Source organism: Xenopus laevis, chromosome 4S (assembly GCF_017654675.1).
Source record: "Xenopus laevis strain J_2021 chromosome 4S, Xenopus_laevis_v10.1, whole genome shotgun sequence".
In the NCBI taxonomy this organism is placed as follows: Eukaryota; Metazoa; Chordata; class Amphibia; order Anura; family Pipidae; genus Xenopus; species Xenopus laevis.
The window spans coordinates 42,696,698-42,720,507 of NC_054378.1; the positions used below are offsets into that span (position 1 = coordinate 42,696,698).

General features: G+C 39.1%; 2 protein-coding genes across 4 annotated transcripts in view; one reads left to right on the forward strand and one right to left on the reverse strand.

The window, feature by feature from the left end:
• Window positions 1–7,595, reverse strand: part of wwp2.S (WW domain containing E3 ubiquitin protein ligase 2 S homeolog) — a 52,374-nt gene extending 44,779 nt beyond the window's left edge. For 2 of the 3 annotated variants that reach the window (XM_041561165.1, XM_018260545.2), the window contains exons 1-2: window positions 6,632–6,785; window positions 3,148–3,227 (exon numbers count right to left, since the gene is read on the reverse strand). In XM_041561165.1, the coding sequence (XP_041417099.1) occupies window positions 3,148–3,217 (70 nt within the window). In that variant the 5' untranslated portion in view covers window positions 3,218–3,227; window positions 6,632–6,785. Of the gene's footprint in view, window positions 1–3,147; window positions 3,228–6,631; window positions 6,786–7,575 lie in introns of those variants that run through there. The other variant, XM_018260547.2, reaches the window with a different exon arrangement.
• A 3,216-nt stretch (window positions 7,596–10,811) lies between these two features.
• On the forward strand, window positions 10,812–22,726 carry nob1.S (NIN1 (RPN12) binding protein 1 homolog S homeolog; the record flags this gene model as incomplete). The annotated part of the gene is given in 11 exon segments (NM_001089279.1): window positions 10,812–10,899; window positions 10,980–11,112; window positions 13,660–13,793; window positions 14,933–15,004; window positions 16,733–16,882; window positions 18,460–18,568; window positions 18,571–18,577; window positions 18,579–18,696; window positions 18,840–18,937; window positions 19,649–19,793; window positions 22,171–22,726. Coding segments are annotated over 11 exon segments (1,324 nt in total), but the record flags the coding sequence as incomplete, so codon positions are not given.
• Between the last annotated feature and the right edge of the window lie 1,084 nt (window positions 22,727–23,810).

Genomic DNA, 23,810 nt, shown 5'->3' on the forward strand with positions numbered 1-23,810 from the left:
GTTTAGTTTCAAAGGGATAATACTGTAACCCTTACATTGTCATCTGAATTGTTTTTTAGACTTTTCTAATTTGGAGATCACATTGTGATAACTGTGACAAGTATGACAAAACAGAAAAATAAGAAAGTCAGTACTGACCAACAGAACAGCCATCCCTTTCAAAAAAAGAAGATCAGTATCTACTTAATAAGCATATGGGATCAATGTATTTTTATGTTATATGTGAATATTTAAAGCAGAATTGATTACAACCAGTAAGGTGTTTGCTCAATGGCGAAGAGACCCTACCTATAAATGTTATCACTGAGACCTGGTGGGATGAAACATGTGACTGGACTGTGAATTTAAATGGTTTCACCCTTTTTAGGAGGGACAGATAAAAATGGAGGAGGAGTGTGTTTGTATGTAAAGCGGCTTCACAACCAGGTCAAGTTATGACCATGAGTGACTTCAATTATCCAGACATTGACTGGGGTAATGGGGTTGCCAAGACAGAAAAAGCTAGTAGGTTTGTAAATATGCTGAATGACAACTTTTTATTCCAGCTCGTTCAAGAACCTACTAGTAATAACTCTCTTTTGGATCTTGTAATAACTAATAATACTGAACTTATCTCTGGCATTTGTGTGGGTGAGCATTTAGGGAATAGTGATCATAACATGGTCTCCTTTGACATTCTGTTGCAGAAGCAATTCTATAAGGGCAGGCCCGGACTGGCAATCTGTGGGTTCTGGCAAATGCCAGAGGGGCTGCTGTATGGTTCCATAGAAAGTTACCATAGAGTGGGCTGGTTGGGGGCTGTTTGGGCCTCTGCGTACTTGGAATGGCAGGGCCTATTTTGACTCCCAGTCCAGTCCTGTATAAGGGAGTTACAAAACACTAAATTTCAGACGTGCAAACTTTGACAGCATAAGGGCATCTCTGCAACATATTAAGTGGGAAATGCTTTTCACAGGGTTAATCACAGAACAAAAATGGGAAGTCTTTAAAATGCTGCTTAATAAATATACTTGTCAGTATATTCCCCTTATAAGCAAGGAACGTCGTTGCAAAGCAAAACCTTTTTGGTTCAATAGAAGTGTTGGTGTTGAGGTGGGTAAGAAAAGACGTGCTTTTAAGGCTTTCAAGTTAGCTTGGACAGACAAATCATTTATAAGGTACAAGGAGGCCAATAAATAGTAAAAAAAAATAATCAGGAAGAGGTGGGACCCTTAATATCAGAGGGGGGTCAGCTGGTTGATGAGAACAAAAAAAAAAGCTCAGATTCTGAACTCATATTTCATCTGTCTCCACAAATGAGGAACCAGTTAATGAAGGTTTTCTTCTTAATAGTCCCAGTTCTAATAACACAACTAATAATGCATGGTTCACATGTGAGGAAATTCAAAAGAGACTAGAACATGTTAAAATAAACAAAGGTCTGGGGCCAGATGGTATCCATCCCAGGGTACTTAGAGAGCTTAGCTCTGTGACTGCCAAACCTATTTACTTAATTTTTCAGGATTCATTGAGATCTGGCATAGTGCTGAGAGACTGGCAAATTGCTAATGTGGTGCCGCTATTCAAAAAGGGATCTCGTTCTCAGCCTCAAAACTATAGGCCAGTTATTCTGACGTCCGTGGTAGGAAAGCTTTTTAAAGGGTTAATAAAGGATAAGAAACTGGACTTCATAGAAAATCATAATACTATGAGTTTGTGCCAGTATGGTTTTATGCGTAATAGATCTTGCCAGACTAACTTAATTTCTTTTTATGAGAAGGTGAGCAGGACCTCGATTCTAGGATGGCAATGGATATGATTTACTTAGACTTTGCTAAAGCATTTAATACAGTGCCACACAAAAGGTTACTGGTTAAATTAAGGAATGTTGGCCTGGAACATAGTATTTGTACCTGGATAGAGAACTGGCTAAAAGATAGACTACAAAGAGTGGTGGTAAATGGAACATTTTCTAATTGGACCAGTGTTGTTAGTGGAGTACCGCAGGGCTCTGTACTAGATCCTTTGCTTTGCAACTTGTTTTTTAATGACCTGGAGGCGGACATTGAAAGTACTGTTTCTATTTTTTTAGATGATGTAAATTGTGCAGAACTATAAGTTCCATGCAGGATGATGCCACTAAATGGCAGTGTGTTGGGAGTTTCCTTAAATGAGAAGGATCTAGGGGTTTTTGTAGATAACAAGTTGTCTAATTCTGGGCAGTGTCATTCTGTGGCTACTAAAGCAAATAAAGTTCTGTCTTGCATAAAAAAGGGCATTAACTCAAGAGATGAAAACATAATTATACCTCTTTATAGGTCCCTGGTAAGGCCTCATCTGGAGTATGCAGTGCAGTTTCGGACTCCAGTCCTTAAGAGGGATATAAATGAGCTGGAGAGAGTGCAGAGATGTGCAACTAAACTGGTTAGAGGGATGGAAGACTAAAATTATGAGGGTAGACTGTCAAGGTTGGGGTTGTTTTCTCTGGAAAAAAGATGTTTGCGAGGGACATGATTACATGATTATAGACAAATAGCAGGGGACCTTTTTTACCATAAAAAGGATCACCGCACCAGTGGCCATCCCTTCAGACTAGAGGAAAAGAACTTTCATTTGAAGCAACGTAGGGGGTTCTTCACAGTCAGGACAGTGAGGTTGTGGAATGCACTGCCGGGTGATGTTGTGATGGCTGATTCAGTTAATGCCTTTAAGAATGGCTTGGATGATTTCTTGGACAGACATAATATCAAAGGCTATTGTGATACTAAACTCTATAGATAGTATAGATATGGGTATATATAATTTATGTGAAGGTAGGGAAGGTTGTGCTTACGGATGCTGGGTTTTCATTTGGAGGGGTTGAACTTGATGGACTTTTTCTTTTTTCAACCCGATTCAACTATGTAACCCTATACATACTGCACAAGGCTTGAGTGCTGTCCACTACCAGCAATACATTATTGTATTACACCAGACAGCTTCAATCTAGAAGTACAATGCTGTACTGACATAATGAAAAAGATACTCTGCCCAATGAAACCAATTTTACAATGCACTCTGAAGGCCCTTTGATGAATATCATGGGGCCGTCTCCCATGCAACAGGCAGTAGCCCTGCCCTTGAGACATCTGCTGGTGCAGTTACAAAGGCCTTTTTTTTGTTACTTACCTTTCACGCTGAGCTGTAATTTTTCTTGGGTAAATCCATCACTAGTTTGATTAGAACTTGATGATGCCATTATATAAAACCTGCAAAAAAGTAAATCTGTATGATCCATCATGTTTGCACCAACATGATTCACTCCACATAACGTATTTAAAACTGATGAGAATGTTTTATTTTCTATTGCATATACTGTCTCCACTTACTATAACCCTTATCCCCAGTAAGTAAAAACAGTAAAACTAAAACAGCCCATCTTTTCAATTAAAAAAAAAAGCACAGGTTAGGGGTACTTGGCTGGGGAGCACAGCACTTTCATCTTGTTTTAGCTGCCAAGAATTCCTTATTGCAGTAAGTCCTAGTGTTCTTCCCTTGCGTTTGGTCCAAGCTATGCCATAAAAAACAATCTCCCAGTAAAAAAAATCAGCCTTTACTTGCTTGGCTTAAAAAAGTGAACAAGACCAGGTCCTTAAGTCTTTTTGTGCTCTGCTCTGCTTAAAAAGGTGAACAAAGCCAGGGCCTTATATTTTTCATGCACTTACACCCTTAGTTATAGGCCCAAAACACGCAAGGCCCTGGCCTTTATGTTATCATTTAAGGTGACCATTCACAAGCTGATTGGTATGCTCTCTAACAGATCAGCTCACAGACAAAGAAGGGCCACACATGGTTTGGCAAACTTTTTGTCGTTCCAATTAATTGTGCAAAGAGCACAAACTATTAGAACACCATGAAGAGTCGATAGTTCTTGAACTGTCAACTATTGGTGGACCACCATATACCTAACAATTATTATTCGTGTATCCAGTTATAAGGACAAGTAAGGCTATAGGATAACAAGACCTCCTCTGTGAATACTATAATACTTAAACATTCATTTTATTATGAGCAGATGACATGATTTTTATAATATAGTGAGGGTGCACCAAATCCAGGATTTGATGTAAGATTGAGCCAAGCCATGGTCTTTTTTTTTTTTTTACAGGATTTGGTCAAATCAGGTTTACTGAACTTGAGAATTATTTCAGACAACAGATTTTTAAAAAATGTAAATATGAAAATTAAGGTTTAAATTCAGTTCTGTATTTGGCCAAAATTTTATGGAGGATAAGGTTCAGAGCAAATCCAAAAATTATGGTCTGGTGCATCCCCACAACAAAGCAAAAGTACAAACAGGCAAGACTCCTCCTCAAAGGCAATGTCAATTTTTGGTGCCTAATAAAAAAACAACTTTGCAATACACATTCATTACAAATTGTCTATGTTTTAAGTTATTTGTATATGTATTTGTCTGTCACTTTCTATCCTCTTGTCCTGGTGGCTCAGACTATTGATACAATGTAAGACAAGGCAGCTGATTAACAGACCTGTCTTTGTTGGGGAACTAAGACTTTTGCAACATTGTTTAAAAGTAAGAACTTCTAATCTATAGTGTAATCTTTGAATTTTGGTTACCCTTGGATTGGATTTTTTTTATGAGACCATATTATTATTATTATTATTATTCTTTAAGACTATACTTTTTCACTTAATTTCAGGAACAGGGCCACACACAACCATTTCCTTTACTTAAAATGATATATGGCAGCAAGTTAGAGTTTTGTAAAAAGGAACAGAGGCTCTGAAAGGAACAGAGGAGAAAGACAGAAATATACAGAAACCAGAGTGTAACAAGGAGTAAAGGGATTTAAGGGGATCTTCCACAGTTGTTTCAATCACGCTATACTGGGAGCAACATGATCTTTCCATAGGCTAATTACAAATGAAAACAGTACTCAATTTTTTTGGATGGATCACAGCCCATGGGTGACTGAAACAACTGCAGCACATCCATTAGCGGTGTTGGAGGGTCATCTTCACGAAGGTTTGCTAGGCTAAGGGCAGCTTTGGGGTGCTTTATGCTGCAAATATTTTACATGCTATATCTCTTCATCGATACTGACATGTTACTATGATTTTTACAGGAAAGTGTCAGTATCGCTTTAATACAATTTGGGACAGATACAAATGTTTACAGATAAGCATCAGGCAGCGTGCTGAATCAATAATGTTAATGAGCATGCCATCAGCAGTAATAGTAACAAGATAAGACAGGCTAGATATGGATAGACTACAGTAACTGTTTTTGTGGCAAAGATTTATACGGGGAGGGGGGGATACCTAGGAGTCAGAGATCTAAGCCTTCATGTTGGTGGTTAGTCATACCTCCCAACATTTTGGAAATAAAAAAAAGGGACAAAAAAGTTAGCGCGCACTGTGCAAATAAATTTTGCAGAATATAAAAGTTTGAACATATTGCTGTGTTTTTTTTTCAGTTATTACAGTTTGGCTAATGAAGGTGAATTGCCCTTTAAGATGTGAATCTAACTTCTCCCAAGGGACTTGTTATCTTATATTGTTACAATTACTTATTTGCTTATCCCAAAATTGTTATAAAAGTATCTTATCTGCAGCTGTGGATGTTCTGGGCTCTCTGCCAAAAGCCAAGTAAGTTAGAAACATTGTTTATTTTTCTGGCTGTTCAGTTCAGAGAAAATTGGGACTTTCCTGTACAAATGAGGGACTGTGGGTTGAGCTGTCAAAAGAGGGACTGTCCTTCTGAAAACGAGACAGTTGGGAGGTATGGCGGTTAGTGAAAGGGTTTCTAAATATATCGGAACAGTGTCGGACTGGGACACCAGGGGCCCACAAAAAACCTCAGACCAGGGGCCCACCATCAGTACTATTTTCTTCCTCTCCTCACTCAACCTCTGTTTTCCTAGTCTCTTTTCTTTACATACTAATCTATTATTCCATCTATTTAGCCACTTTGTTCTCATAGAAATAGGGAAGGGCCATGAAATAGGCCAAAAGTTTAGCAGCATGAGGGCCCCCTGACACCTGGGCCCACCGGGAGTTTTCCTGGTATCCCCACGGGAATATTTAAATATATCTGGGTGTCACCTGTATGCAAGTGATTTCTAAGCCAAATAAATTCATGAATAAAGAGAGTAATTTATAAACACTATTCAATTTTGTAGCTGGGCACTAACCAATGGCAACCAACTAATCACGGATTGGTTACTATGGGTTACAGCCCAGGTGCAAATTTGCCCGGTTTATATGTAAATGAGTCCCAGTGTTTACGGGAAAGCAACCTGATGTTTGTGGCAGAGTATTTAAATATATAGTACTCATACCTCCAACTTAACTGGGGACTTCACCAAATTTTCATCTTTCAGGTACAACAGCAAAACCATAATTGACTTATTGCCTTCCCTCCTCAAGCACCTAATATTTTATCATTAATACCATCCCTTCCCCAGATGCCTCCCCTGAACAAAGCAAACGTTCTCTGTACTTTTAGTGTTCATTTCCCACCCCCTTTCATTACAAACGTAATTAAGAGCAAACTGCATAATATATCTCTGCCTGCTTCCCCACTCTCCCAAATCTATTCTACTGTCGACGATCCTATGCTGTCCCACCGAATTGCTATATTGGTATTTACCAGCTACACCACTCTCTTCTTCACTTCCGCCTTCAGCACTTTCGGTCATGTGATCATTGACCTTGTCACGTGACCCGGAAGAAGGTTTAGGTAGTACCGGATGCCGGCCTTCTGCAGTGTGCAGCCATCTTGCGCGGATTTATGTGTAGTTCTTAAACCCGAATTAGTCATTGCTGTGTCAGTACACTAAAACGCTTGGGAGGCATTTATATTCAAGCGGTGTGTGCATCATGCATTCTGAGCACCGTGTTCTTGCCGTGCTGTTGTATTTCACCCTCGTAAAAACAATACATTTAAAAGAAATAAAATGCGTGTATTGGGTTTAATGTATTTTATTTACTACGATGATCTTTTGTACGACTTTTTACATGGTCACTAACCACTGTAGTGTTCTACAATTTGTAGTTCTGAAAACAATGACAGTTCCCTATAGATAGAATAGTCAGAATTTTAGAACCGGAACCGTCCATCTGGCAGCCCCACCGATAATTCCCTATAAATAAGTGGCTATAGGGTAACAGCTCAGATCTGCCACTGTCCCAATAATCTTGTGACCCTCCACTGGCACATACATATATATATTTATTTATAATATGCAAGCACTGACAAAAAAGGGGGTTGTGGGTGCACTGACTCCTAAGGCTAAAATATGTTTAAGTACAATGGAAATGCTACTGATTTGGCCAATTAATCAATGCACATTCAGTATATATATACAAGTGCATGTAAAACAGGGGTTTTTAGTTACAAAGTTATGATCATAAAGTTGATAAGCCACCATAGCACGTCTAGGGTTACCACCCGGCCGGTATTTTACCGGCCTAGCCGGTAAAATACCTGCCAAGGCAAGGGCCGGTATTAAAATGTAGCTGCCGGTAAATTTGTAATACCATTAAAAGGAGCCCTCGGCCTGCCCCAATCGCCCCCAATCCCCTGGAATTTACCTTATCTTTTACTTCTTCTAGTGATGGTGGCGTGGCCCCGCCCCTTTTGATGTCACAACCCGCCCCTTTGTGACCCCGCCCCCAGCAGCCAGTAATACATTTTAAAAAAGGTGGCAACCCTAACCACATCAAGGTTAACCCCACACGGTGCTCCTTAACTTGTTTACCCCTGGTCATAGTTGTATTTCCATTGTACTTAAACACATTTTAACTTAGCCTTAGGAGTGCACCCACAACCCCCCTTTTTTGTATATGCAAGCACTAGGGTTGCCACCTTTTCTTGAAAAAAATACAGGCTTTCCTATAGTTTTATGGATTTTCCCTATTAATAACATTGGGACCAAATTTAATTTTTACCGGCCAGGCCGGTAAAATACCGGCCAGGTGGCAATCCTAGTAAGCACTGACCCAGGGTGGTACAAGGAATCAGGGGGAAGTTCAAATAAGATGGTTGTGCAGCTCTCTAATGAAAATGACCCTGGACCGCTGTGTTTTTTAGGGGAAAATAGCACCAACTCAGGGTTCCAGGTTAGTGATCAAAGTCACTGTGAGCTGCAAAGTGATACCCTACAGTAAATTGTTGTCCTTTGAGTCGTGTGTAACATGGTAGAATACGAGTAGGTAATTAAATGTATTTTGATTTTTGATGTTGTTTTGCATGCAACTTCATGGGGAATGTTGAAAGGGCAACACTGAATAGAACTGTGCAGCCCTGTGCAATACATTTTGAATAATACATGCACCTATGTATGGAAATATTGGTACGAATACACCTTATGTGCAGTACTAATTCATAATGAGTACTGTCAGGATGGCATCTCAAGATAAAGAGACAATCAAAGCATCTTAAAGTGGGCTGAATGTAATCCCGGTTTCACTAGCTTTTATTAATTTGTTCTACTATAATAGTTCAGTTCAGTTGGTTTTTAGATAGATCACCAGAAAGAAAGACTTTTTCCAATTACTTTACATTTTCTATTTGTGACCGTTTTTCTAATATTGTAAGTAGTGTAATTTTTAATTTTTCACCTTCTAAAGCAGCTCTGGGAGGGGGTCACAGACTCTTTATCTGTTCTAATTGGATACATTTAGTTGATATATTTGTTATCTTTGGGCCTGCTGAGCAGATTCCCCGAGTTTTATTAAAGGCAGCTGATAGAATTGATACAATAGTTGCTACTATTCCACAGATACTGCTGAGAAATGTATCAACTAAATGTAGCAAATTGTAATGGTTCAGAATGCTCCTGGATCACTGAGCTGCCAGACTGAGACACTAGAGACAAGAACATAAAACTTTGAACTTACATTTTGGGAAAAAGGTAAAAAAAAAATGTAAATCAATTGAAAAAAGTCTTTGTTTATGGCAAACAATCTGAAAACAACTGAACAGAAAAAAGTGTTTGGAAGGTGAACAACCCCTTAAAGACAGCTAGCAGCACCATGAAATTAAAATACTCAGCATTACAAGCATTTATACAAGATGTTCATCTAATCTGCTAGTTCTGACTATCTGAATCTTTTTTGAGAAACAATAGGTCAGAAATATGGCTGCAGGTTCTTTTGACAGGGATTCTAGGGGCAGCTTAGTAATAGACTGCCGAACTTGTTCGAGTAGGAGAGCAAATATTTTTCTCATATGGCCACACACCCTTTCAGTGCAACCCTATTTTAGGATCTTTCTGACTCATTTTTCCAAATTAACTCTTTTCTGTTGTGCCGTTTTTCCCCTTCTGATCTCTACTTTTCCCATTTCTGTTCTGCATCCAGGCCTGGACTGGTAATCTGCGAATTCTGGAAATGCCAGAGGGGCTGCTGTAAGATGCCATAGACAGTGATTATTCAGTGGGCCTGTGGGGGGATGTTTAGGCCTCTGTGTACTTGAAATGACAAGGCCTATTTTGAGTCCCAGTCCAGATCTGTCTGTGTCTTATCTTTTGTTCTCTTGTCACTTCTCTTGCCATTCTCTTACTCATTCTCTTATTCATTTACCTATCTTATATATGCTTTATGCATTCAAACTGGACCCTGACATTTACACTAAAGACCAAAGAGACCCACAACACTCAAATGTCCAATACATAGGGCCAATCTATGGAAGTTTGGAAGATTGCAGAATCCAGATTGTTAGTCTTGGCCTGACTGAGAGTAGCCCCAACAAGACAGAACAGCAAACTTTGTCTACTTTCCTTAAATGGGAACTGGAAATGAACATTTCATATAAGCTTCATCATACTGTATAAGAAACTTTCTAAATACAATCAATTAACTATGCTGTACTGTTTCTGAAATAATAAAGTTTATATTCACCATCCCTCTCTCAGCATCTGTTTCTCTTCATTATTGCAAACAAGGGAAAGTTGTGCTCACCACTATTTTTTTAAAAACCATTAGGCGGGGGTGCAATGAGGGTGTGACCACATTCATTATTGCATCATGCCGGAGTTTGGCGTCAGATAGTCATTGAGAATTAGATCCAATAGATCTTTGTATTACAACTTACTCTATTAAAATCACCAGAAATCATGTCTCTCTACATGCAGAATTTGTGCAAAAGGCAGTTATTTTGTAGATTTTGTTTGTACTGGAATCAGTTATTTGAGTGAGCTCTAATACATCTGCTAGGAAAGGAAGCTCCCCTGTAAGATATATTGGATCTAACTGTCAATGACTATCTGACACCCAACTGCTGCATGAAGAGAGAATGAAAATAAACAGATGCTGAGAGAGGGATAGTGAACATAAACTTGATTATATCAGTAATGATGCAGAATATTTAATTGATTTTATTTGCAAAGTTTCTTATTTCAGTATGATGGAGCTTATAGTACATTTTCATGATAGTTCCTCTTTAAAATGACAGTGCTTCTATATAAGCCACTAATGACCTTGCTTTACGGGACTTTGGTGTCTTATTTGATAGGACACATTTTATAACCCAGTTGCTCCAAGAAAAGGCTTAAAATGGAGGTTTGTAACTTGTTCCACCATTTAATCACTAACAAACTTGTTAGCTCTCACTCCAGGACAAAAAATGGATATGTAGTACTCTTGTAATCAACTTGTGTTTTGACTTATAAAAACATTATCCATTGGGCCATATTGTAGAGCTAAAGCGTTCAAATGACGCCAATACCCAAATTTCACCACAAGATGGCGATGATCTGGATTTCCTCGGGTTACAAAGATGTGTCCTGTCCACCAGCTTGAAGTGGGTTCGCATTTGATTGGTTAGGGGGCGGGGCGTGTAGGAAGATGGCGCTCACCAAAGTGCAGCACGTTGTGGCTGACGCAGGTGCTTTCCTTCGGAATGCGGCTCTTCAGGTAACAATTTCAATCGAAAACATTAAACCGGATAGCGGTTTAGAGAAACGTCCGCTCCATTAAATATGTTTCCCCCTTAGAATATCGGAACAGATATCTACACCGTGCGGGAGGTGGTGAGTGAGATCAGGGATAAGGAGACCAGGAGGCGACTGGCCGTTCTGCCTTATGAGCTGCAGTTCAAGGAACCGAACTCGGAGAACATTCAGCTCGGTGAGCGTTTGCTCGTGTAATATTTATGATTGTGGCTTATTGTGTTTAAATTAGTGCTGGAGAACTGTCAGTCTGTTTTGTCTTTATTACTTGGTGTCTATGTCAAAGCTCTTCCCCTCTAGATGGTCAACTACAGTTCCCAGCATCCTCTGCTAGTAAACGTACCTTTCCTGCTCTGGAGGGTGTCCATTACTTTTTATAAGTTCAGTTGGTTTCAGATTGTTTACCAGACATTTTGCAGTTGTTTTCTATTTGTGACCATTTTTCTAATATTTAAGTGGAAAGATTCATTTTTCACCTAAAGCAGCTCTGGGAAGGGAGGGGGTCACCGACTCTGTAACTGTTCTAAATTGATACATTTGTTTTTATCTTTGTCCCTGCCGAGCAGAATCCCTGTTTCATTAAAGGATCAGTAACATCAATTTTTTGCTAAGTCTTTATTAAGAAATAACTCACCGAAACTCCGGCTTCCGCTCCTCTTCAGAAAAGGCGACACGGCAATGATCCATCATGCGTCGCCCGATTTCTCCTCCCTGGCTATCTCCTATAGGAAGGCAGGGAGGAGAAATCGAGCTCCGCACGATGGATCGTCGGATCGCCTTTTCTGAAGAGGAGCACAAGCAGAGATTCAGTAAGTTATTTTAAAAGTTTAATGCCTTTGTGGTTTTTTTTTTTTTTTTTTGTTCTACACTAACAAATTTTTTAATAATTAAAGGAGAACTAAACATGCCTCCTAAAGAGAGTCCCCATCAAATAGCTAAGGATGCACCGAATCCACTATTTTGGAACCCCCGAATCCTTTGTGAAAGATTCGGCCGAATACCGTACCGAATCCTAATTTGCATATGCAATGGGTGGGAAGGCAAAAATATATTTTACTTCCTTGTTTTGTGACAAAGTCACATGATTTACCTCCCCGACTTTAATCTGCATATGCAAATTAGGATTCGGTTCGGCCCGGTAGAAGGCTTCGGCCGAATACTGCTGAAAAAGGTCGAATCCCAAACCGAATCCTGGATTCGGTGCATCCCTACAAATAGCCCCATTCACCCCCTCCCCACTTCCTCCCTGCATAGTCCACTATTTAAAAAATTGTTGCAGAAAGTCACACAGACCTTCCCATGCAGAGTAGCACAGCGGAGCTCATGGGCGCCATCTTCAGTATTTTTGGATAGGTTTGCTCAAGGTGCCATCCTCAGTATCTTCGGATATGTTTGCTAAAGGACCACCATTTTCACGCATGCGCAGTTAAAGCAGTTTCCTATACACGTCTACTGCGCATGCACAGGAGTTCTCCATAAATATCCGAAGGGAAGAAGACCCAAAGATGTCGCTCGTGAGCTCCGCTGCGCTACTCTGCATGGGAAGGGCTGTGATACTTCCTGCAACAATTTTTCAAATAGTGAACTATGCAGGCAGGGGGTGAATGGGGGCTATTACATGGGGGACTCTCTTTAGGAGGTGGGTTTAGTTCTCCTTTAAAGGCAGCTGTTAGAATTGATACAATAGTTGCAAATATTCTACAGATACTGCTGATAAATGTATTAAATAATGTAGCAAATTGCACATGAATTACTGAGCTGCCAGACTGAAACCCCAGAGTCATTAAACTTCAATTTTGCAAAAATTATAAAAATTGTAAAGCAATTGAAAAAAACTTATGATTTCTGGCGAACAAACGGAAAACAACTCAAAGGAAAAATGCATTTGGAAAGTGTACAACCCTTTATAGTTACCAGGAGCAGTTTTTTGCTGCTCCTTGTAATTATTTGGTGCTGCCGCCTCCTCAACTGTTCTCATTGGTGCAGGGCTCCTGTCAGTCATGCATCCAGTGTCATAACTAGAAGTCGGTGAACTCCAAAGGAGAATTATTTAGGGCCTCAAATATTCTTTATGAACAAGAAACTATTTCCAAATGCTAACAAACCCCCAGGGCAACCCCCTACCAGGCTTACCTCCCACAGTATGGCACACACAGGAATAGGGAAGGCAGAGAAGGGAGGCAGCATATGGTGGCCGCAGGGGGGGATTATAGGTTTGAACAAATCAGGGTTTTACAGCCTGAGTCTGGGATGCAAACAATGCAGGGGCAGTTAATCTGTGTACTGATACCCTTTAATGCTTACCTGGCAACCAGACTTTGATGTGGGGGCCACACAATAGGGGGACGACACGGGGGCCACCAGTTGGACAGCACTGTTGTAATACATTGGTCTTGTGTTTGACTGACCTCAGCCTGTTCCAGGCCCATATATTTAACTATAATCTGTAATTAAAGTCATGCTAAAAATTATACCTTATTCTGTTGCTAATGTATTTATCCCTATCTGTACCTTTCCCTTTGATGGGCTGAGAATATCATTTGCTGCTCATGTAGTTATGACAGGTTATACTATGAACCTTAGCATCCAACATTCTAGTCATATTCTCTTTTACAATCAGGTCTGTGAACTGACAGTCTATTACACCAATAACACTGTTAACACCAAGGGAATGCCTTTCTTAATAGGTTGTATGATGCTTATATCATTGTAACTTTCTTGCCAGTGACTGAGTTCTCCAAAAAGACAGGAGACTATGCCAGCCTTTCATCTACAGATATTAAGGTTCTTGCTCTCACGTACCAGCTGGAGGCTGAGCATGTTGGGAAGGAACACCTCAAGACAGAACCCTCTCAGAAGGTAATGTAAAAACAATTTGTGAATTGGCAAGGTTTACTCACATATATGGTTTGTGTACTCAATATAATGTCAGTAAGTTTTTCTGTTGATAATGCTGAGATGCTTTTTGACTTTTACTATTATTTCTACTGTGTATATTTTATTGTGCAATTATCTAGTAGTATACTTAAATGGACAGTATACACCTCCTTTTTAACATGAGTATAATGAATAGTGCTTGTGCTGAACATACATTTTATCTATTGTTTTAAATTAAGAAATATCAGTTTTTCTCATTTCTTCTACTAAACAGGAAAAATAAACCAATTTCACTTTTGTAATTCCTGTCACTTCCTGGTCCCGCCAAGCACAGGAAGGACTGATAATTGTTGATATTTACCTGTCCATTGAGAAGCCCTCTGACAATGAGCTACTCAATTACTGCTTAGACAGCGTTGTTTCTTTGGAAAGGGCTGCCTGTGGCGGCTCCTGAATTGCTGCACCACTGCTGCTTACCTTTCTGGGGGGGGGAGGCAGCAACGCTAGTGCGGAGAGCACAACTGTGCTCTCTTGCACTAGTTAAGCCGAATTTCTGGTTTAAAAAACGGAAAATCGGCTACTAAAGGCTCCAGGAGCGTCTTTTTGCCGCCCCTGGAAACCTACCTAGCGCTGCCGCCTGAGGACTCCTGTGCTTAGAGAAGGGAGGGCTTTGTTTTTATTTTAAACATGTAAACTGTATGAAAATACTCCCACTGCATATATAATGCTATGCAGCACTGCACTAGATTGTGTTACAATCAGTAACTAGTCACTGAAACTGCACTGCAAAGCAGGAGGTAAATGTGGGCTGTGTAAATTCATGGGGCCAGTAACTACACTGACTGCTCAGATTTTTAGTGCAAATGTATTGCTGTATTCTCTGCTTGTATTCAGCCAGACCTCTTACACATTTAATGTGATGTTGGCTAGGTCTGTATAAAATATATTCCAAACTGACTGACCATATTGCTTTATGGACCAGCTTAGCTTTTAGCATTCTTGGTGCCGTATAAAGCTATTCTAAACATATATTGAAATTGTAAATAATAGAGATGAAAATCTGTGTGCATTTATTTTGTCATAATAGTGCAGACTCTCTAATGCTATTCTGTGCATTGCAGGTTTCTATCAGCACCACAGCTCGGCATCCAGAGGCTCCTGTTAATGTTGCAGGATTTCATTTCCCTTCTCAGGTAATTTTTTATTTTTTTTTCTTCTTACATTTATTTCAGATGTCAACATACTGTAGGTAGGGATTTTATCAAATTATCCCTGATTTAGATGTGGCCGTGCAGTCAGGTGACACAAAACATCAGTCGGCATCTAGGCTTATAGACCTCTAGGACCTTGTGTGCGTTAAAAAGAAAAACAGTGACGCAGAATTTACCTGCATACATGAAAGCAAATACAACCACTCTAAAATGACAAATGTTATAGATATTCTTCTATTTTTATTGTTTGGGTATCACAAGGTATATGTTACACTGCTGACTAGAGCTGTAGCGGAGCTATTCAGTGGCAATTTAGAAGAGGTAAGTGAGCTTCGGAGCAGCAGTGATTCATTTGCGTGAAATCTGATGTATACGCAGGAATGGTGCCCTGAATGTAGCACAGTACTTTGTATTTCACACTAATGGGAGATTGTGTTTCCCTTAAAGGAACAGTAATTTAAAAAAAAAAAATAGTGTTTTAAAGTAATACAAATATAATGCAGTGTTGCCCTGCACTGGTAAAACTGGTGTTTGCTCCAGAAACACTACTATTGTTTATATAAATAAGCTGCTGTGTAGCAATGGGGGCAGCCATTCAAAGGTATATATTGCACTGCTGTTGCTGACTCCTGAAACAGTGTGAAAGAAACCAACTGATTGGAACTGAATTGGAACAGCACCACTTAATCTTGTTAAATTAAAAATGCCTTTATTGCAAACTTCTAGGGCATTACAGTGACATTTCAGGCCTCACATGGCCTTTTATCACGCTTGACCTTGATAAAAGGCCATGTGAGGCCTGAAACATCACTGTAATGCCCTAGAAGTTTGCAATAAAGGCATTTTTAATTTAACAAGTTGAAGTGGTGCTGTTCCAATTCAGTTCCTGTTATATTTACCAGTGGTAAGTGGCCACTGGGGAAACTGAACCCCGATACAGGAGATTCTACGAGGTTCTGCTGACTATTTTTCTCACAGACACCAACTGATTAACAGGGCTGGAGGAGAACTGACTTCTGCTACATTGCTTCAAGAGTCATTACGTGGAGTAAAGAGAACAAAATGGGATAATATTCAAATCATAATGCTGATAAACTGTTTTTGTGTGGTCACCCCAAGTAGTAAAAATAGAAGCAACAATCTGGTAAACATCTAAAACTGGTTCATTATTATCTGAGTGATACTTTTACTTTTATTCCTTCGATCCTGAAGAAGCATTTTACAGATAATTGGCATAAACTGCCTTATGAATATCTATATTTTTAAGGTGATTGGGAGTAGCTAGTTGAATTATGATTAGCTGGATTGGAAACTGCACCTTTGCTTGGGCCTGTACTCTTGTCACACAGGGAGCATGGAAAATCCCCAATTCCCCAGGCATCTGAAAATACCTTCCCCTGTGCGGAACGTACCATTGAAATTGCACGTAAAACACTTTAACATTTTGAACTGCATTTAATGTTACAAAAAGTAAGAGAAGACTTGCAAAGCTTGTGTAAACAGTGAATGACTTTTATACAAGAGATTTAATTAACAAAGCTGAAACAAAGAGCACGGTAAATTATTGCTAGGCATTGAAAGTGTTGATACATATTTACAAAGTTCTAGAAAATTACTGATTGTGTTATTTGTTTTTCTAAGTATTTCTAGTTATTATATGGGTCTTCATTATATTACACAGAAAATACAAACTTCTTTTTCTATTACTAGACCACAAATAAAAAGGATTGTTGCCCAAGGGAGCCCAATGAAGAGATAAAGTCTGCCTCTCATTTGATGTCCGAAGATACAGAGTTTGACTCTTTCTTGTTCTGGAGAAGCCCTTTACCAAACATTGAGGATGACCTGTTAGAGTTGATGGTATATAATTATTATTATTTTATTTTTAAAGGGGACCCGTCACCCAAAAATTATTCCCAAATCCTATTTTTATTACATTAGTCAATCAAAATGAACTTTTATTACACTGTAAAAATTATTTGAATCTTGTTTCCTTCAGTCTGGGAATTCATAATTATAGCAAGCAGGCAGGAGCCATTTTGTGGACTTTGCCTTTGACAAAGCTCGCTGAGCGAGCGAAACGCGCGTCAGGCGCCTCTCTTTAATTATAGCTCAATTAGGCAGGGAGTTCATTTGCTGAAATTTAAGTTACTTGCGCCTTAACATACCTCAACGCAGACCCGACAGTATCACTGGGGGTGCACTAAAAAAAGGGGGGGTGGCTTAATGGCACCATAGTGGTTGTATTTTCACAATGCCGATAACGTAACCTTTTAAGACAGGCTCTTGCACCTCATATTTCCTGTCGCATGAGGGTGTTTTCGGATAATGTTTGGGACTGATAGAAATGATGCCCACAGTTCTTTTCGATCTGATTAATGATCGCATCCTATATTATTTTTGCACTCACCAGTGAATTAACCCTTTGGGGAATTGAGTGCTACCACGGTTGCCATTTGCCACAATTTATAGAACTTAATGTAGCTTATCCCCATGATGATGCTTTTTACATGATCCTATCAGTTGGAATACGATCAATCTTTAAGCATCTGGGGCAGACTACTGAATCCAGCAAACAATGCGCTCCTCCTTTTTGTAATTTTAATCATTTTTGATTTCTCACCTTTGGTTTATTTTTATACATACGAATAAAGGTTAAGTTTTACCTTCTGTGGTATGGGATTTATGGATTAATAAATGGGGTGGTGCAATGTTTGGGTCATTCTTTTCTTTCCTTTGAACATTTATTATTAACCCTTGACCCTGCACACCATTTATGTGCTTTCTTGATTGGTGGAAGGTGCTTTATACTCCATTCTCTGTATATTGCCATTTTGTGGACACTGTTATTAAGACAAGCCTTGCATCATCTCAGAATCTTGTTTGTGCACCAGAATGGGGGACCCAATGTCTATCCCCATGCCCTGGCTACACTATTAAATGGTAAAGAGAGAGAGGGGGAGTGTGGGGAGAGCAGTGACATTTATGAAGTGCTGAATGGAAAGTGAAAGTAATTGTCTGCCCCGCCTCTATGCCTAAGGCATAGAGGCGGGGCAGGTAATATTTGATTGACATCTGACACTTAAATGAGTTTACAACAGCTATGAATGCTTTAATAAAAAAAAAGAATTTAGATCTCGTGTTTAATTTGAAAAATACTTTTACTGCCTTGCATTAAAAAGGGCATTGACGGGGATGAAAACATAATTTTATAGGTCGCTGGGAAGGCCTCACCCTAACAATACAGTGAAGTTCTGGGCCCCTGTCCTTAAGAATGGAAAGAGTGCAGATTAAACTTATAAAAGGAATGTAATAAATAAACTATGAGGGAAAAACACTGCACCAGCGTTGGTTATAATGACACATTTCTTATAATTGACACAAACTTGCCAGTATCACTACTAATAGTGTTATTCCTCTTCTTTAACATTAAGCAGAATGCCCAAGTTGTGTCTGTTACCCCTAACACTGATCAAGAAGCAGTAGGTCTGAAGGATGAGAGCCATGCTTTAGAGGAATTACCAGAGGCTGAGACATCCAGTGAGGAAGAGGAAAATGATGATGATGGTTGGATCACACCTGGTAACATTAAACAGATCCAGCAAGACATGGGAGTGAGAGAGGCTCCAGTGAATGTTGTTGTTGGTTGTCTGACAACAGATTTTGCTATGCAGGTAATTTAGCTGTTTTATTACAGAGGCTGTGTGTCATGTGGTTTTGCACTACTTAATCTTGAAATAATTTTCCAGTTTTAGTCCATTGACTAAAAGAGACCAGTATTTCTTCTCTTCCCTGAAAGTGAAATTCTCTCTTGCAGAATGTTCTCATCCAGATGGGGCTCCATGTGTTGGCTGTTGATGGAATGCTGATTCGCCAGACTAGAAACTACATTTTGCGATGCCATGGCTGTTTCAAGTCAGTGCCCTCGTTGCTGCTCTGCTTTAACTTTATTTTGAATTTGAATGCTGTTTGAGTGAGAGAGACCACAGATTTGGGTCCTGTTTTATTCTGACCATCCGTAGTATGTATTTGACTGAATACTGGAAATTGAATTGACACTTTTATGAATAAACATTAATTTGTCATGTTTGCTTTTCAATTTCCAAATCTGTGTAATGTCAAAATAAATTATAGAGTGCTGGGGTTATGCAGTAAGTAAGGGTTATGTAGTAAGTATAGGAACTTTGTCTCACCCTGAGTTCATATTTGTGGCCTGGATAAATCTAGATCTATCGATGCACATAGAATGCACTTACTCACTTATGTTATTGACACAGACTTGTGAGCAGTAAGGGTTGCCACCTTTTCTGGATAAAAATACAGGCCTTCCTATATATTTATCTTTTTTCCCTATTAATAAAATTGGGATCAACCATAATTTTTACCGACCAGGCCAGTAAAGTACCAGCCAGTTGGCACCCTATGCACAGTAGCTTATAAGTATGGTGAGAAGCACAGAAGCATGGCTGCTAGACAATGTTTAGTAATATGCCATGTTTTTGATTAAAAATGATAATGGTCACAAGGGATTTGAAACTTATTTAAAAAAAATGCAACTCGCTGCAGTTTAATAGCAGGAAATGTTAATACTTTTTAAGCCCTGAGTGTTGGTGTTTGTTTCCTTAGGACTACCTCTGATATGTGCAAGACCTTCTGTCCTAAATGTGGAAATGCAACTCTAAAAAAGGTGGCTGTGTCTGTCGCTGAGGATGGCAATTTTCACATGCACTTATCCAAAAACCCCAAAGTGCTCAATTCTCGTGGAATGAGGGTAAGTACAAACCTGCAAGTGCAGTAAGGTAGACCTTTCTTGTGATGATTATGGTTGTTAATACTTTAATATTGTGCTACACCAATGCTAGCAAAAACAGAGACTTAAATCTGACCATAATTCTTGCATGTTTGAATTTGCACAGTGATTTAGAAATGTAAATGTATGTCTTAGAATTCTTAAAGGCAGAAGACTGTATGATCACCAAAAAGGCTTGGGGTATAAAAAGACATTTATTTGGGATTATGCAGTATGCTCTGAGCAATAAGTGCATCTGCGAATCCAAGCAATTATCACTGAAATAAATTATTCCAGACTTTTTGTTGCCTGCCCATGGAACCATTAAGTGCTGAAATACATTAAGCCTACGATTAAGCCCCTCTAGTGGCACAAAAGATAGAAGGTTTTTTTTCAGGACCATGTAAGGATGTGGACATATGAAAGTTTTAAGTAGTATGTCTGTGCCAGCCTATTTTTATTTACATTTTTTAACAGACAGTGCTGTGTGCCATTGCAACTTTGTGACTAACCAGAAATTGACATTGAAACCATGGGGCCACACACACACATCTAATATTTCCCTGCATAAGGACAGATGCCATACCAAAATGTGTACCCGTCCCCTTATAAAAGCACTGTTAATGTACAGTATAGCAGTAACTAACAGGAAAAATCCCAATCTTTATAACAGAAGCCAGCGGAATCTTTATACTGGTTCCCCTCAGTCCTGTCTGGCATGTTCTGTTTAGCTATGAAATGACTGCACCCATATTATGCAGAAAATAAACTACTCATTTGTTAATCTCACTGTATTGTCATTTTCTTAAACTACACAGTGTCGTATGCATATATCCAAACACGTAAACTAAAGACGTAATGGGTAGTCATGAAAAGGTATGGAGTAAAAGCCTGTTAACATAGAGGCCAGACTTTTTGATGTTTTTATATGGCCTGTGCAAAGAGCATAACAGATTAAATCAATAAATTATAATAATCTAGATTAATCATTTGCTTTTAATACAGTATCCCCTCTTTATACGGTTCATCTTGACACCAACATTTTGGTCTGTTCTAAATAAAAAGTTAGATCAATGGTGTCTTGGTTGAAACTGTCCCAATTTCTTTTAAAGGGGTGGTTCACTTCAAACACTTTTTTTCAGTTCGGTTGGTTTCAGATAATCACCAGACTTTTTCCAATGACTTTCTATTTGTAACTGTTTTTCTAATACTGAAGTGGAAAGTTTCATTTTTCACCTTCTAAAGAAGCTCTGGAAAGGGGGGGGGGGGTCGTCGACTCTTTAACTGTTCTAAATTGATACATTTAGTTGATACATTTGTTGATCAGAATTCCTGAGCTTCATTAAAGGGGAACTCCGTCTTCCAAACCAAAATTTGATAAAGAGGCCCACATAACAGAAAAACCCCTAATATACCCATCACAGTAAACTGCTTCTTTAAAAAGTATGAATAAATGCCATTTTCTATGCTGAAATCCAGCTGTTTAACAGTTCATCTCTTTCTGCATCATTTGAAATCCTGGCAGGGAAGGAGGGACTAAACACTGATGTTACAAATTGTAACAACTCCTCCACAGCTTACAGACAGCATGCAGGAACTACATAACCCACAATGCATTGCACTGTGATGTTCCTTTCCTTATTGAAATCACGTGCAGGGAATTGTGGGGTTTGGAGGATGCAGTCTAAGGACAGCTGGTTGTTGATACAAAGTAACAGTAGTCAGCCATCTCCGCAAGGTAGTCAGACAGATCAGCAGGAGCGCAGGGGGCTAGGCTTAGGTAACTGTCAGAAACCATTAAAAATCATGAAAAGTCTGCATGTTTTTTTAAATCATGTATATTGCAAAGTTGCTTGAAATTATGTTTACTTTTCCACAAGCTTTTGTTTTTGTGGAGTTCTCCTTTAAAGGCAGCTGATAGAATTGATACAATAGCTGCTAATATTGCACAGATACTGTTGAGAAATGTATCAACTAAATGTAGCAAATTGTAACAGTTATGCTCCTGGATCACTGAGCTGCCAGACTGAAACACTAGAGACTGGAACATTGGACTTCAATTTTGGGAAAACTGTAAAAAATAACGGATGGAAAACAATTGGGGAAAAAAGTCTTTCTAATGCATATCTAATGCAAGTAATTGAACACCTATTGTCCTTGAGTAAAACAATATCTTGTACTGTATTTAAAAAAACAAAACTTGACAATAGAAGGATGTATCATACATACAAATTACTGGCAAATACTGATCAGCACTGGAGATAACGAGGGGTCCTGATCACTATAGATTAGTCTCATTGCTTGAATGTTCTGTTTTATTTTTTCTAGCTCATCTTCCATACTTCTTCCTTTTTTTCAGTATTCTCTGCCAGCCCCACAAGGTGGAAAGCACGCTAAAAATCCTTATCTAGTGGTGGACCAACATTTTCCACAGGAGCGTCTGTCTAAGAAGGCTAAAGCCAAGACTGATGTTTTCAACCCAGATTACATAGCAGGGTTATCGCCCTTTGTAGAGAATGACATTTACAGCCGGGCCGCTAATCTTCAGATCCGTGATGGAGCCCTGGGAGCTGGTCGCAGGCGTGTCAATCCCAACACCTCTAGAAAGAAGGGTGTAAAGAAAAGATGAGCCCCCCCCACACAATACACAGGTTGAGTTGGCTGGTCTGGAGGCTTCTTTCTTATGCAAAGAGAGGATCATATTTATTGGACAAGCTTGTTTTTTCACTGTTGAAGCTGTTCGGTGCTGCCTGTGATTCCGAGTCCAACGTTAGGAGTGCCAATTTGTTTTGTAAATGCAGCAATAAGGCAGTTGGTAATAGTAAGAGCTTGTTATTTTTAGCATAAGATTTATTGTAGCAGTTGAGTTCACATCTTGGCTGTTTTTTTATTGAATATTAAATCTTCAGACTATATTCCAGCGTCACTATATCTTCATCTTTTGCTTGGTTCTTTACATCTAATGACAATATTTAGAGGTGAAAGAATGTTTGCCTCTTCTATAGCTCCAGTGAGCGTTACTGCCTTGTAGTTTTAGTCTTACCTGTCTGGCACAACCTTTATTATTACCGCCTATATCTTTTCTTTTCCTTTATAAGTGACTAGCAGAGGTTGTTGTCCTGGCATCCTGTTGCAACAGACAACACCAGCAGGGAGAAATCCCCAAATTTCTGATATTGGTGATATTTGCATCCCTTGTGGAACAAATTCTCAATTATTTCTAAATATTTTGCATATAAAAGCATGGTGCCTATTAGCCAGAACACGAGGGACTTTTTAAATAATAAAGGGGTGTTTCCTTAATGTGGATTACCAATCCTTAAATCATTTGTTCCCAATCTGTGGGGCCTAGAGCAGTGTCTGGAGTCTCCCATCCTCAAGGCAGGTTAGGGTAAGATTTAGGGGAAATGCCTGTTTGTTCTTCCAGATACTTTTGGAAGCCCAGGTAGAAGGTCAGGTAGGGTGAAATCAGTGTTCCCAATAACAGATTCCAGATCCAACACACACATATAATGACAAACAACTTTTTTTTTTTTTTTTTAAGTAAGACCATGTTCAATCAAAAATGATAGTTAACAGGTCTACTCTATAAACACAAACATACAGTAACCTATCAAACATCCATCATTGAAATTGTCAGTATTTGTATGTTTCTGTATATTATACAGTCCATAAAAATCCTGTATTTATACACAGCCATTAAATTGATTGCTTTTTTTGTTAACAGAAAAAGAAGGCATTTTCATGTTCAGGTCTAATTTATGTAGAAAAGGGGCATAAAAAACATCTGAAATTCAAAAATAAGTATAATTGTCTTGACATAACCTGATTTCAAAAGTCTGCTAGTCTGTCTGCTTCATGGCATTATTCCCCATCCCCCTCATGTACACAGAATAATGTAATCCCTCCCTTGAAGCCCCTCTGCTTTCCTTAGTGGGTGGTGCACAGATCCTTTGGAAAGAAGAGAACCTTCAAACCCCAGAATCCATCACTTAACAA